General features: G+C 44.8%; 2 protein-coding genes across 2 annotated transcripts in view; one reads left to right on the plus strand and one right to left on the minus strand.

Annotated features, from left to right (window-relative positions):
- Nucleotides 1-12,925, plus strand: part of Mocos (molybdenum cofactor sulfurase) — a 49,305-nt gene that overhangs the window by 354 nt on the left and 36,026 nt on the right. The window contains exons 2-3 of the mRNA XM_051201977.1: nucleotides 5,456-5,545; nucleotides 12,525-12,591. Of these exons, the coding sequence (XP_051057934.1) occupies nucleotides 5,456-5,545; nucleotides 12,525-12,591 (157 nt within the window). The remainder of the gene's footprint in view (nucleotides 1-5,455; nucleotides 5,546-12,524; nucleotides 12,592-12,925) is intronic.
- On the minus strand, nucleotides 9,557-10,102 carry LOC127234904 (28S ribosomal protein S16, mitochondrial). Its single transcript, XM_051201978.1, has one exon. It carries the CDS (start codon nucleotides 10,061-10,063, stop codon nucleotides 9,656-9,658), a length of 408 nt encoding a protein of 135 aa, XP_051057935.1. The 5' UTR covers nucleotides 10,064-10,102; the 3' UTR covers nucleotides 9,557-9,655.

Raw genomic sequence — 12,925 nt, forward strand, 5'->3', positions numbered from 1 at the left:
ATTGTGAGCGACTGTTTGGGTAGCCGGCTTCCCGCTGTCCTTTCCGCAGTAGCAAGACTTTTGCTATAGTTGTTGCATAGACTGCTCCGTGGTGCAGTCTCACCTCACGCTTCAAACAGGTTTTCTTTGCCCGCTTCTATTGCCGAGATAATACCCAACCCTAAAGACCCTATCGCAGCGAAGCTCACACAATTCAGAATATTGAGCAGAGGTGTTTTTCGGATGCCCCACATGGGGCCAGGGGTGCGCGGGAGGCCACTGCACGCTGTTTGGAAAAGTGATTCTGTGGCAGCGAAAAACACACAGACGGTGATCAATCGACTGACAGACCTCGCGAGGCCACGCCCCTCTCTCCGTAATAATGTCCTGTGTGTATTCTTTCCGAAACATTACTACTACTATTCCTCTTGGTATTTTAAACGGGGTTCTATGTAGTCACGTAGTCCAGGTTGACCTTGAACTCGCTGTGTAGTCGAGGCTTGCCTTGAGCTTTTGAGCTCTGGGTTTAAGGCGTGTCCTAAGCTCGCCTGGCACCGAGCCTCATTTTTATCTTTTTGGTATCCAGAACAATGCTCTATGTGAGCTCTAGCTTGCTGGGAAACTGGAAGAATTAGAGAAGCATGCAATTTGAGCTTTAACTGGACACGCCTGAGAGCCCTTGAGTCTGACGGGATCACACCCTTTGGGATCACTAAATGAAACCTGTTGATTGAGTTGGATATTAAGCTCAGATTAACTGCAGGTGTAGCAGAGCCTAGCCCACTGCTGCAGGTTGAGTACCTGCCCTTAGTCAGGAATTGACTGGGAAGCGGGCACTTCATCAAACTTCCAGAACCCACTGTGGAGCAGAAAGGTCATGGGCCACACACAGGGGTTAGTTTGATCCCTCGGGTGTCTGCCCCGCTGTGTGTGGCAGAACCGTGGCACTTTAGGCTTTTTCTCCTTTGGAGCAGTAACTAAGTACCCTTTGGGGACATGCCTGCACATTTCTCCCCATTCTTTTCTGTGCTTTGTGCTGCCTGGAACCCGCCCTTAACTTCATTGCTGCCTCCCTTCATCCCTCTCTCCCTACTCTGCCCTTACTAGGGGAGTTTCCTACCAAACAGAAATAGTCTGCAGTCAATACCCACAGGTGCTGAGGGCAGCAGGCCCCCTCTTTCGGAAGCAGGTCCCAGAGTCCAGTGAATGATTATTTCGGTGTCACAGTTCTGTAATCTCAAATCCCTCCAATCTTGATCTCTCACACCCTCAAGGCTTCATATAGGTATGTTCAAGTTCCTGCTGGCTCCACTCCTTCCCCTCAGAGAACAGCACCCAAACCTGACATTAGCCTGGAGCAGCAAGTCCTCCAGGCTGGCCCTTAAAGCTCTTGAACACCCACAGTGATAGTATGTAGGTTTTTATATGTATGTATGTATGTATGTATGTATGTATGTATGTATGTGTTTACTTTTAGACAGTTTCACTCTCTACTCAGCCCTAGAACTCATTATTCAGCCCAGGCTGGCCTCAAACTTCCTGCCTCAGCCTCCCAAGTGGTTAGGATTACAGGTGAGAGTCACTACGCCCAGACAGGTCAGGTATTTATTTAGATAATTCCCTGGACGAATTATTGGATAGACACCCTCCCCCCAAGAGAGAAGGGGTGGGAAGGAAAAGAGAAATTTATTTACCGTGTAGTCCTGGCTGGCCTGGAACTTTCCACGTAGACCAGGTTCGCCTTGAACACACAGAGATCATCTGCCTCTGCTGAGAGCTGGGATTAAAGGTGTGTGCCACCATGCTTGGCCTGAAATACGTTTTATGTGTGTGCACTTGTGTACAGAGACAAGAGGGTGTAACAAGTGTCTTCCTCTGTCATTCTCTACCTTATTTCTTGAGGCAGGGTCTCACATTAGTGTGGAGTTTTCTGGCTGTGTAGGCTGGCTGGCCAGTGAACTCCACCCATCTCTGCCTACCCAGCCATGGCATTACAGGTATGAACAACTATGCCCAGCTGTTTTATACCCATCTAAGAGATGGAACTCTGGCTTCAGACTTGGGTGGTGAGCACTCATAAATCTCCCCATCCCTGAAGTAGACTTTTGTGGCCTAAACAAGTACTATTTCTTACCTCTGAGATGTTAGAGCATATTCACTTTTTTTTTTTTTCTCCATAGAAACAAGCTGGAGAGACGTTGGGGAGTAACAACCAACTCACTGAACCAGAGTGGTCTAGCCCCTACCTCTTCTTCCCCTCCCTGAAGATTTTCTGCAGGGTTGAAAATGTACCTGCTTAACAACTGGCACTCTGAGCAATTAAATGTATAGACTATAGGAGCTGAAAAGTTTTGCTTAACTAGTTGGATAGGGGTTTCCTGACTATTCAGCTCTGGCCTGGGTAGCTCTTCCAGCATCAGGTGCTGACGACTAAAGGAGCTTGACCCAGAGAAAATTGTGGTCTCTCTCCCTCTCCCCCTCTCCTCTCTCCTTCCCTTTCCCTCGCTTTTCCTTCCCCTCTATCTATTCCCTGTCTCTCCTCTATATCTCTCTGTCTCTGAATATTAGTTTCTTAGAAGCAGACGACTAATGGAACAGCCAAGTATGTCAAAGAAAATAAAAAGTGTTTGACTTCCCTTTCTGCAAGGCCTAATGCTAGTTGGCTTTTGGATTGGTTGCCCGCATTTATTCACTCTGAAAACCGTGTTTGCTGTGTTCCAGGCATCCTGCTGGGAACTGTCAAATGCCTACTGCCATCCTACTTGTAAATGTCTGAACAGGGGTCTAGAATGGCTGGTGGGTGAGCTAGGACTCTGGCTGGTTCACTTGGATTTGCACTGTTGGCTTCCTCAGGCCAGAGCTCTGGTTCACCTAACTCAGTTGCCTTCTTTTACAAGATTAACTGTTGAACCAAAGCCAAACAAAGCAGGCTCTTCCTGAATGGCTTCCTTGTCCTTTGGAAGACTCTGGGCAAGATGCACAGAGCTCCTCAGAGCCTGGGTCTCACAATGCATAGGATCCTCACCTGAAGATCTTTTTAAAATTATAATTAAAAATTTAAAATTATTTATATGTATGGGTATTTTGTATGGCATATATATCTGCATATTACATGCATGCCTGGTGCCTATTGAGGACAGAAGAGGGCATCAGATCCTCTAGGACTGAAGTTTTGAGCCACCATGTGGGTGCTGGGAATTGAAGACGGGCCAGTGCTCTTAACCAAGAAGCCATCACCCCAGCTCTCATATGAACATCTTAGTACGTTGACCATTGGATGCCCAAAGCCTTTCTTTTATCTGGTGAATTTTTATTTTATAATCTTCGATGAATAATAAAAGGACCATTTCTAAAAGGATGTCTTTAATTCTTTGAGAATTTTATATAATGTATTTTGGTGATATTCATTTTCTACTTCTCCCCCAGCTCCTCCCAGGCTCAACCTCTACCTTCCTACCCTCCAAATTCTGCATCCTCTTTTATTACTATTTATTACTACTATCACTATTGCTACTACTACTATTATCATCCACTAAACTCTCAATTTGTGCTGATCACATACCTATGGGTGTGGAGCCATCTGGAACATGGGTGTTCAAGAAAGCACTTTAAAAACACTGGGGGGGAGGGGAGATTAGGTGATATATTTCAATGGCATCAGATTCATAAGATGACAAATGAACAGCCAAGGAGTGTCCCCTGGGTTCCACCTGCTGTTATACTGTCACGCTAGTGTGCTCCTCCAGCAGTTGTCTATGTTGGTGTGTGTGTGTGTGTGTGTGTGTGTGTGTATACATACATATACATATATGCATATATGTATATATGCCCCCCTTTCCTATGAAGGTGAAACAGAGTATTTCTCATTTTCAGACACTACTTCAGGGTGTGGAAATATGACTAATAATGGTGAGTTCGGAGGGATGTGAATGAGAATGTTCCAGAATTAGGTGATGTAAGCACACTACATTCACTAAGTTGTACACTTACAGAGGATGGACTTTATGGTATGTGGGTTATAACTTGATGAAACTGTGGTAAAACAAACACAAATCTACTCTGCATTACACAGACACACACACACACAGTTTGCTTCATCTGAGTACTGTATGTGCTTGTGTGCCTGAATGCCTGTGCTTTCATGTGTGCATGTGCAGGTTCACAAGTGTGTGTGAGCACTTGTTATGAGCATATGTCAACCTGTGGCTCTTCAGGTACTCCCCACCTTGTTTATTTGAGACAGGGTCTCTCATCACCCTGGGGCTTGTGGCTTAGACTGGCTGGTCAGAGTGCCCCAAGCACCCACCTACTTTTGCCTCCCCACTGGTGGCATCACAAGCATGGACTCTGGAGATCCAAGTCACATCTCCAAGCCTTCACGGCAAAGGCTTTACCAACTGAGCTCTGGCCCCATCTCATGCCAGCTCCAACTCATGTCAGTACTTTTGAAGTAGAAGATAGGTGTGGACCAACCTTACCTGAAATACGTGCTAATGGCCATTTCTTTTTCAGTCTTGTGATTTTTATAATGTTGCATTGGATATCTTCACATTCAGGTCATTTTGCAAAATCCTAGGTCTCATGAGATACATCCGCAGAAGAAATTGTTGGGGCAAAATGACTGCATTTAATGTGTGGCTGATGTTGCCCAAATGCTACTCCATGAAGTTGCCCCAATTCATCCCCTTGTCAGCCTTATGCCATTGGCTTGCTGCCTGCATCCTTACTCCACAGTGAAGCACTAATCCTTTGATCTCTGCCAATGTGATCAGCAAGTCCTAGTATCTCCAGCTTGTCTTGAGTTTGTTTGCCTTTGTCTTCAGGGGTGAGGCTGCAAGGGTGGCTTCTACCCTCTATCTTCTCAGAAGCTCTACTAGTGAGTCTAGGCTTGAGGACAGTGGAGCAGTGTGGGAATGGAAGGTCAGGGCTCACCTTTCCTGGCAACTAGCTTCTTACCTCTACCTCAGCCTTAATGGGCTGATCCTGTCTCCAGGAGCTCTCACCAGGCCTCGGACTGTAACCTCTCCTCAACATGGCTGGAGCATGAATGCTCCTATCTTCAGTGTGGCTGAAATATGAATGCCTCTCTGAGACCTTGCTTCTGTCTTACATACTTTCCTAATGTTGGGATTAAAGGTGTGAGCTATAACTCTCTTTTAGACTGATTCACTCTAGTGTAGATATGGGTGGTCTTGAACACACAGAAATCCGTTCATCTCTTAATCCTGAGTCCTAGGATTAAGGGTGTATACCACCACATCCTAGCTTCTGGTTGCTGGGATTAAAGGTATGTGCCTGGCTTCTATGATTTGTGGCTGACTTTGCTTTCTGAATCCTCAGGCAAGCTTTAATAAATCAGTAACAATATCTTATCACAAGCGTGTTCATACAGGTCAGGTTTATATAACATAACTAGGGTTACTTTATGGATGGTGGAGAAGAACCTGCAGCTTTATTTGTGATTTACCTTTTTCAGGAACTGTCTACCTTGACCATGCTGGAGCCACCTTGTTCCCCCAGAGCCAGCTCACAAACTTCACTAAGGATCTCATGGAAAATGTCTATGGTAAGGAACAGCACACACAGACATTTTAGTCAACTATACACAGCCAATTACTCAATTAATTTGTGTTTATTCATGTTGGCTTCATGGAGTACGTGGCAAATACATGGAGCAAAAACAGACCCATGCCAGATAGAGGGTCTGGCCAGCAACCCAGGTCCTTGTACATCATAAACAAGAGTCTGAGGTAGGAAATTCCTGCTCAGGGCACACAGACTACTTCTGGAATGGGTTTGAAAGTGCCATGTTGGGTGGTAGTAAAGCACTGTACAGTGCAGGAGGTATGGGAGCACAAAAAAACATTCATTCACTCACTCTATAGATCCCCTCAGCCACTATGGTGTGTGGTTTGTAGTGCTATACCATCAGAAGAAAACATAGTGCCTTTCTTGATAAAGATCTTTGTCTAGACCTGGAAGACAAGACCTTAATCTAACAATCTCTAACTAAATGTGTTTAGCAACTGTTCAAAATGCTGTGCATGAAGGCAGCTGACATCATGGGCAGAAAGACAATAGGGTTGGTAGTGTGCATGTTAGGGGAGTTGGAAGAGGAGCAGATGTTGGATGATGAGCCAGAATTCACTGGGACAACAGGAGGAGGTACCATGGAGGTGGTTGTGATGGCAAAAGCCAGGATCTGGGACCACAGATGGCAGGAGAATGGCAGAAGTCTGAATGGACAGGGTGATGGAGCAGGGCCATTCAGGGTACTGTAGGTGATGCCTTGGTGGTCCTTATTCTAGGAAGGATGGATAGTCATCCAGGGCATTCAGCAACAGCAGAGTGTACTCAGGAGATAAATCAGAAGAGATCCACTGAGCATTTGTCATGTATCAGGTACTGCCTAAATGTGTGGCATGTATTATTGTCATGCATCTTATGACACTTCAAGAGCTATAGATTGTGTTATTAAGCTTATGCAGTATAGTTGTTTCTTCCAGGTAGAGCATGGCCTCCATCTTGAATCAGAGTAGCTCTGGTCACCTGTATGAATCCCTCACAGGATGGGGCCCATTGATGATCCCTTGTGGAAGGATAATGGAAGGGCTCACAGGACTTAGTAGCATTCTCAGATCCCTAAGGCCACCACCATGCCCAAGGTTTATACAAGAGAAAAACAATCGACTGTGTTGGGACTACACTGTAGTTGGTAAACTTACCTATAACTTTCCCAGGGGATGGTGCAGCTATCTTTGAGTGACCCACACTCTTGTGAGTATTGTCAGGAAATTCACTGGCTCACCCAGCTGGTCTTGGATGGGTCTTTTCTTTGGCCTCAATGGTGCCTTTGGTGTTCCTGTGTCTCCCCAGGAATAGTCTCCTGATATCTTGATGTATAGGCAAGCAAATGGAGCCCAGAAAGGGCAAGTAACTAACCTAATGCTACACATTTGGACAGTTCTGGAACTGTGGGAATAGGGCCTCAGGAGCTGTACCCAGGTGATTTGGCTCCAGAGCCTAAGTCCAGATTCTCCCACCCCAAGGTGACCCTGTTCATGACAGGAGTTTGAGTCTTCACTCTGGGCAGTCAGGAGATCTTTAAGTCTGAGGAAGTCCTCAGAGAAGGCGCCACTGAGGGATTTTTATCTTGAGTTACATCTATTATTTGCAAAGAGACCTGAAATTCTCCTTCTGCAACCTTGACAATAGCCATAACTATGGGAGAGCAGTTAGCCTGTCAGATGACAGCTTCAAGATCCAAGTGATCCTAATGACACACGGTTAAAAACTGACCTTAGGAAAAAAGGCACCAAGTCTGCTAACTGACATGGAAGGAATGTGTGACCCTTTGGTGTAGGTTAGGGAAGAATATAAAGCAAAGAGGCCAAATCTGTATCAATGTACACGACTTGTCCTTCTCTGGGAATGTGAGTGCTTGGCTCTGCAGGTCAGGCCTTTCCAGAAATCAGTATTTAAATAACACCTCTTCCTAGGTGTCATTTTGTTTTACAAGTAAGCAGAGTGGCTTTGAGTTATAATTTACACATCATAACATTCACCCAATTCAGTTGTGCAATTCAGTGATTTTTTTAAAGTTAAATTGTTTTATTATCCTAAGTGTGTGGGTGCTTTGTTTGCATGTATGTCTGTGCACTACACTCAGAGGCCAGAATAGCATGTCAGGTCCTTCAGAACTGGAGCTACAGATGGCCGTGAGCTGCCATTTGTATGCTAGGAATTGAACCTAGATCTTCTATAAGAGCCGCAAGTGCTCTTTTTTTTTTTTTTTTTTCAGAGAGATCCTTTATTAAACAGGGAAGAAAAGTTAAAGTGGCTGCTTTCTGACTCAGGCAGCAAATGACCTTGCTGGTGTAAGTTTTGAGAAGAGAAAAAGGGGAGCCTGTGTTAGAATGTGTGATGTATTTTGATTGGGCATGTTAATTGGGTGAGCCAAAGGGGGCTTTTGATTGCTGAACATTAATAAGCAGACCTTGGTAGTCAGCCTCAGGAGGAAAAGTCACCAAATAATAGGCCTTGGTGGCTAACTTTAGGAATATAATCTAACATTTTTAACAAGGTAGAGGGAATTGGGGAGAAAGACAAGGCCTGCCAGAGCTACATGCTCAAGTGGGCTAGTGTCCCTTCAACATGTAATTCATGATTACAATTGTAAAATCCTATTGTTCTGGTGAAGCAGGTGTTACATTTTATTTCATGCAGCCTCTGATTTACATACCAAACTCAGGATACCTAAACACAATTCTGTCACTGACTTTCTTCTATGTATGATGTGTGTATGTGTGTGTGAGTTAAAGTGGGCATGTATACACTACACTTGTGGAGGCCAGAGAAAGACCTTAGGTGTCAGTCTTTACTTTGAACCTCACTTGAGACAAGGTGTCCTCCATTGTTTTCCCACTGTGCACACCAGTTGGCCTATTCTGAAGATTCCTTTATTTCTCCTGCCCATATCCCTGTAAGGATGCTGCTACTGCAGACTCTTCCACTTCCTATTTATTACATGACTTCTAAGTATTTAAACTCAGAATCTCAGAACTGCATGGTAAAACACTTGTACCCCGAGCCATCTCCTGGGCCTCTATCACTAACTCTGGAAAAGCCCTCTTATCACTTTTCTCCTCATATAAGCAACAATATATGTAGGAAGACTTTGTAGGTAGATATATGGATTCTGAATCTCAATTGCTATAGGTTTCCTGCTCTTGAGGCACAGCTTCTCTTCCCATTTGTGAACATGAATATAACTGAGCTAAAGTTGTGATACTTGTAATACACAAGCAACTTCTCAGTACAGAGTTGACTATACGAAGGGGTTTTGTATTAGCTTCCTTCTTACTACTCTCTTAAAAGGCAGTGGGACAGGCTTTACATCCCAACACTCTGGAGGGAGGCAGAGGCAGGTGGATCTCTGTGAGTTAGAGGCCAGCATTGTCTACAGAGTAAGTTCCAGGCCAGCCTGGGCTATTACAGAGAAACCCTGGGGGGAGGGGGGATTATATATTAAAGTGCCAAACCAACTTTATAACCCATCTTTGTAAACCTCAAGAAAACAATATACATCTCCACTAACAAACACTAAACAAGGTAATTTCTTCCTGAGCTTTGAGATGAACCCAAGTGATAAAGGGTCAGGCAAGAGTAGCTCTACCTGTAATCCCAGAACTCAGGAGACCTGACAGTCAAGGCCAGTGTGGTCTACATAGCACATGTAACAAGCAAGCAAGGGGGTTTGAATGGCATTTGAATGGCCCAACACATTCTCATTGAGGGCTCTGAAGCAGGAAAGTACTGAAAGGCAGCAGACTGTAAACTTGGCCATGTGACCACAGAGAGCCTAACCCAAAGGCCAAGCCCCCTCTAACCACTGACTCACAAGGTAAAGCAGAAAGCCTAGCAGTTATCTACACCTAGCTCAAACATCAGACAATAAATCCTCTAACCACTGACTCACAAGGTAAAGCAGAAAGCTTAGCAGTTATCTACACCTAGCTCAAACATCAGACAATGAATCTGTCTGACTCCTGCTCAGGGTATGCTGGAAGACTGGGACTTGGAAAACTCCATTTATTGATCCTCAAGCCCAACAAAAAGTTCTACAAGAGTTGTGAAGGCCCTTGCCCTTGTAACCACAACTGTGTGCACTCTGGAGTCAGCTTGCTTCTGTTTCTCCCAGCTCTAATTCTGTTTTCTGAGATGCCAAGAGGACTTCTTGAGCTCTCTTCCTTCGAAGTCTCTCAGCATTTGTGATCATCATTGGATGCAGGGGGTAAAAACCAGAAAGACCTAGAAGTTTTTCCATGGGCTTAGAGAGGTGAGCCCCACAGCCAATCCAATGCCGGATCCGGTCCAGGTTGAGGGCAACCAGTTTTTCTCCGTTACTATTGGGCAGTGGATCGTAGGAGCCCAACTGCTCCACGAAGCGGCCATCCCTGGGACACTTGTTGTGAGCAGCCACAATTCGGTAAAAGGGCCGGTTGGTGCAGCCACCCAAAGCAAGGCGGATGGTTAGATGGCCCCCATGGTATGCTTTGCAGACAAAGGTTGTAAGGTGGACCATAGTGCAGCGACCAGTGACCCTTTGGCGGTCCTTCCTGTATACACCAACTCCACAGAGTCTGAAGCCTGAAGCCTCGCCGCAAGTGCTCTTAACCACTAAGCCAAATCTCCAGGCCCTTCAGTAATTTTTAAGTGTTCCCAGTGAGTGATTCAACCATCACTATATGTCTGTTAGACGTTCTTATTTCTCCATGAGATTCCCCAACCAATCATAGTTAAGCCCATTAACTCATTACTTTCACCCTCTCTCTACTGGCCTTAGTGGATATTTCATATAAATGAAATCAAACAGCATGTGTAGCACGAAGTCATTTGCGTTCTGTGTTTTATTTTATTAGAATATATTAATTATACATAATAATGGGTTTCATTATGACATTTTCGTCTTTGTATATGTAATGGATCCTGATCATAATCACCCCATGACCTTCACCTGTCTCCTTCCCACTTTTGCAGACTGCCTTCTTCTCCTCAACTAGTCACCTTCAACTTTCATGTCTTTTGTGGGTGGAGTGTGAGCCAATGAGTTTAATTAGGGTTGCTTATAGGATAATGGTTGCAAGTTTATTTATATAGAACCATGGACAACTTAACCAGTGGTTACTTTACTGAAGAAGTAATGTCTCTATCCAACCCCCCAGTTCCCCAGTCAACCATCAACTGTGTATAGGTATTCCATGATGGCTAGGTCCTTATGGGCCCCTATCCTACTCCATGATGGAATGCTGATAGACCCAATCACAGATGTTATGAGTTCAAGGGAGCAATAGCCATGCTATGCCTAGAAGACAGCATCCTAGAATCATCTTCCTCTGGCTCTTACATTCTTCTGTTCCTATTTCCATGATGATCCCTGAGCCTTGGAAGGGTCATATAGATGTCCCATTTGTGGCTGAATGTGGTAATATATTGTTTATGATTTATTAAAGCCACAGGGGATCAAATGGCAAAGCAGCCATACTAGTTAGCCATAGAAGCCAGGCACACATATTTAATCCCAGGACTCAGGAGACAAAGGCAGATGGATCTCTCTGAGTTCAAGGCCACCCAGGGCTACAAGAGATTGAATCAGTCTAAAAGAGTAACGGCTCACACCTTTAATTCCAGCACCATAGGTATAAAAGACAGGAGCAGGGTGTTCAGGAGTCAGTCTCAGGCATAGATTCTCCAGTCCTGCTGAGGACAGGCAGCCGTCTAAGACTTGGTGAGAGCTCGTGGAGACAAGATCAGCTCTTTCAGCCTGGGGTAGAGGGAAGAGGTAGTGGCTTGGCTGCTTAGCTTTTCTGATCTTCACCTTGAAGCTTGAACCCCAGTATCAGTCTCTGGGTCATTTATTTTTCATGTTACAGCTGAGCACTCAATAGCCACTTGTTCTCAGCACCTTGACAAGTTTTGTGCTTCTGCAGTAATAACCACCCATTGCAACCATTGCAAAAAAAAAGCATTTCTGACCAAAGCTGAGAGCGAGAGTATCACGACTCTATGGGCATGTGCCTGGGCCCTCAGAGTCAGTCAGCTGGGACCCCGAGGAAGGGGGTGAGAATGAGGGGACAAGAGACTACAGACATGGAGACAAGACAGTGTTCTGATCAAGTCTCATTTAATGAATATAACCACAGGGTTTAAGTAGTGAGGAAATGAGGGAATGGGGTAAAGGGAGGATGTGAGGGAGGCAGAATGTCCTTCCTAGCAGAATGCAGGTGATCTGCTATAAGATGAGTTGCTATGTGACAAACCTGCAGCTGGGACTCTTTCAGGGTCAGGCTGTGTCATATGCTTAACAAGAGAACAGTCATAGGGGAATGGAAAATTACCAGTATGTTAGTATTTAAGAGAGTAGTAGGAAAGATGGTTGTTAAGATGCTAACTTTGCTCTGGGGTTCCCCACGGGCATGAATATTAATATTTGCAAGGTAGCTTGACAGATATACTGTGTCTATTTATCAGAATAACAACAATACTTCTCCTACTAGGGCCTGTGACATTCCTAGCCACAGGCTTTTGATCAGGTTTATAGTTTCAGATGTGGACTTCCTGCCATGGCCTCACTCAGAAAGCAGTTGGTTGCCTTCATAGTAGTTATGCCACTATTGCAGTGGTGGATGTAATTTCTCTCCCAGCAGCCTACATAGTACCTTCTGTGCTATGAAAAGCTTAGCATGTTTCATTCCTGTCATAGCTAGTATTTTTATATATTTATTTTTTTTATTGCCAAATAGTTGCCCAAAGTATTGCTATACTTTGCGTATCTGTTCAGTGACTGGCCATTTCTGCTCCTTCCAGAATTTGGCTTTACAACTAGAGCTGGTATGAACATTGTGTAGTTTATCTGGATGTAAGTATTTATTCCTTTTGAGTAGATAACCAAAGGTGGTTCATGAGAAATGGAGGGAGGGGGATTTGAAGGAACACAGGGAGAGACCTCATTATGGCTCTAAAGCTTTGTCTCTGTAAACTGCTAGGTAACCCTCACAGCCAGAACATCACCAGCAAGCTCACCCATGACACCGTGGAGCAGGTCCGCTACAGGTGAGCCCCGGGGAGGCTTGCCTAAGAGGGCTACCCAGGTGGATGGACGTCCTAGTAGAAGCCTGTGTCCCACAGAACTTCTGAGGGGAGTTCAGAAGGAATTCAGGTGAGAAGGAACATATGAATGACAATTACCAGGAGGTCAGAAGATACAGTAAGTACAGTATGGATTGAGAAACACAAGATGGCGTCTCTGAGTGGGTGCTGGAGTGACAGGAGCGGATCGGGTTCCCAGCTCTATCTTCAGAAAGATGCACCGTTTTCTGGTTTTCCTTTTCATAGACTGCTTTATTAGGCATTTTTTTTAAAGATTTATTTATTGTGTTTACAATGC

Source organism: Phodopus roborovskii, unplaced genomic scaffold, assembly GCF_943737965.1.
Source record: "Phodopus roborovskii unplaced genomic scaffold, PHOROB, whole genome shotgun sequence".
Lineage (NCBI taxonomy): Eukaryota > Metazoa > Chordata > Mammalia > Rodentia > Cricetidae > Phodopus > Phodopus roborovskii.

Coding starts and splice junctions, on each gene's coding strand:
- LOC127234904 (XM_051201978.1), bottom strand. CDS start 10,063: ATGGTCCACCTTACAACCTTTGTCTGCAAAGCATACCATGGGGGCCAT.